The sequence below is a fragment of the Mandrillus leucophaeus genome, unplaced genomic scaffold, assembly GCF_000951045.1.
Source record: "Mandrillus leucophaeus isolate KB7577 unplaced genomic scaffold, Mleu.le_1.0 Scaffold7228, whole genome shotgun sequence".
NCBI lineage: Eukaryota > Metazoa > Chordata > Mammalia > Primates > Cercopithecidae > Mandrillus > Mandrillus leucophaeus.
In genome coordinates, this window is record NW_012107840.1 from 1 (window position 1) to 1952 (window position 1952).

Sequence of the window (1952 nt, forward strand, 5' to 3'; positions counted from 1 at the left end):
TTTACAGATGTAATTTCCAAAAAATTCCCAGAGAATAAACTGAAAAATTAACAGAAACAAAACAAGAATGCAGTAAGGTGTCTGGATAAGAGATTTGTATCTAAAAATCAGTAGCTTTGCGATGTGCCAGCAGTAATCTGCTCAGACATCAGTAAATATATCACTCACATTTTAAACAAAAAATTAAAAATGCCTTGAAATAATGTAACCAGAAATACAAGAAAGGATATGAAAACGTGGCTGCTAAAGGACATGAAAGAATGTAGTACTAGATTCTGAGATGCAACTTTTTTCATTTGTTCTTCCTGAAAAACCATTAGGTTGATGTGCATTGCAGTGTCATGGTTATATATGAGTCTAAGGAAAATCAGATGAAATGTCCAAATTAAACCATGAAGGTGCATTGGGTCAGTGGAGCAAAGCAGAGTTAGAGGGAGAAGCAAGGAGGAGGAGGGATCACGGAGGTGGTATCTGTCTGTCCCACAGGAAGCAAAAGCTGACGCCCGGTTGCCAGCACACCTACAGTAAACTTCAGGTCCACTGCATGGCACGTTTCTCGCCACAGTAAAACTATGAAGGAAGTCAGTGTACAAGAAGCTTCCAGAAAATAGGCAGAAGACAGTAGCCAGATGGGCCAAGGGCCCTAGCCACCCACGCCCCTCCCTCTCACTGAAGACCTTCGGCTCCAACCCCACCATCACCAGGGCTCTGCTCAGCTCCTCCTAGTGTGTGTCACCACAGGGCTGCTGGCTTGTGTCACGTTCACCACCAGACCCCACGTCAGGAGTCCCTCCAGGGGTGTGGGGAGGCAGCGTTTCCTGCTTGGCCGCAGAGCCATGTGGAACATGGTGCCTCACAGGCAGTCTGCTTGGAGTCCTGGAGCCTGGCTGTATCCCACTGGAAAGGATGTGTCTGGGTCTAAGATGTGTATATAATAGAAACATGTATTCAGAAGCTTTAGTCAAAACTTCATTTTTAAGTTCAGAGTAATAAACTCATAGTCTGAATTTCCTAATTTTTCTATTTAATTTACATAACTCAGTTAAGTCTAAAAGTTAAGCAGTTCTTGGTGTGGCTATTTGTATGGATTAAAAGTTTACCAATAATATTTTGTGCCACAGTCAATGCAAAATCATGCTGCCGTGTTCCGTGTGGGAAGCGTGTTGCAAGAAGGTTGTGGGAAAATCAGCAAGCTCTACGGAGACCTGAAGCACCTGAAGACGTTTGACCGGGGTGAGCAGACAGCACAGCGGGCTCTGTGCAGTGTTGGGCCCTGCCTTCTGTAGGGTGGGCTGGTGTCTATGCCATCAGTGCTGACTTAGTTCCATGCTTGCTGTCCGGATGGGTCCTGGCCCACAGCCATAAAGCCATAACCAGTGGCTCCACGGACTAGCAGGCCCAGGCTGACAGCTCAGAAGGCCCCTGTGACGGGTCCCGCCGGCCCCTGATGGAACTTTCTGTGTCCCCAGGAATGGTCTGGAACACGGACCTGGTGGAGACCCTGGAGCTGCAGAACCTGATGCTGTGTGCGCTGCAGACCATCTACGGAGCAGAGGCGCGGAAGGAGTCACGGGGCGCACACGCCAGGGAAGACTACAAGGTGCGCCTTCTCGCCACACCCACCTGCGCCTGCCTTTTCCTCCCACCTGGTGGGACTCAGCCCCACCACCCCTGCATTTTCTCTGCATTTTATTTCATTTCCCCAAAAGTAAATCCAAAAAACGCCTTTTTCCCCCTGGTAACTTTGATCCCTGGGTTCCCGCCATCCTCTGGATCACTGTGACCGTTTCCTGGCTTTGGGTCAGTCTCCACTGATGGCAGCAGTGGCATCTCCAAGCCAATGCGCTTTGCTCTTAGAAGGCCAAGTTTAGAAGTGCAGCCAGAGTGGCATGACCAGGAAATAAATGCCAGTTTATTAAATAACGGGTAAGCCACCGTTTCAGACCTGCCCT

The 1952-nt window shown here is 48.7% G+C and overlaps 1 protein-coding gene across 1 annotated transcript; it reads left to right on the forward strand.

Annotated features, from left to right (window-relative positions):
• The first annotated feature begins 48 nt into the window (after positions 1–48).
• On the forward strand, positions 49–1920 carry LOC105528602 (succinate dehydrogenase [ubiquinone] flavoprotein subunit, mitochondrial-like). Its single transcript, XM_011965400.1, has 2 exons — positions 49–1233; positions 1470–1920. Exons 1-2 carry the CDS (start codon positions 1125–1127, stop codon positions 1781–1783), a joined length of 423 nt encoding a protein of 140 aa, XP_011820790.1. The 5' UTR covers positions 49–1124; the 3' UTR covers positions 1784–1920.
• The last annotated feature ends 32 nt before the right edge of the window (positions 1921–1952 follow it).

What these genes read in the sequence shown, in the direction of transcription:
- LOC105528602 (XM_011965400.1), top strand. Translation starts at nt 1,125, where the DNA reads ATGCAAAATCATGCTGCCGTGTTCCGTGTGGGAAGCGTGTTGCAAGAA. An exon ending in CCTGAAGACGTTTGACCGGG is followed by an intron (nt 1,234 to 1,469) that starts GTGAGCAGACAG and finishes CTGTGTCCCCAG; the next exon opens with GAATGGTCTGGAACACGGAC.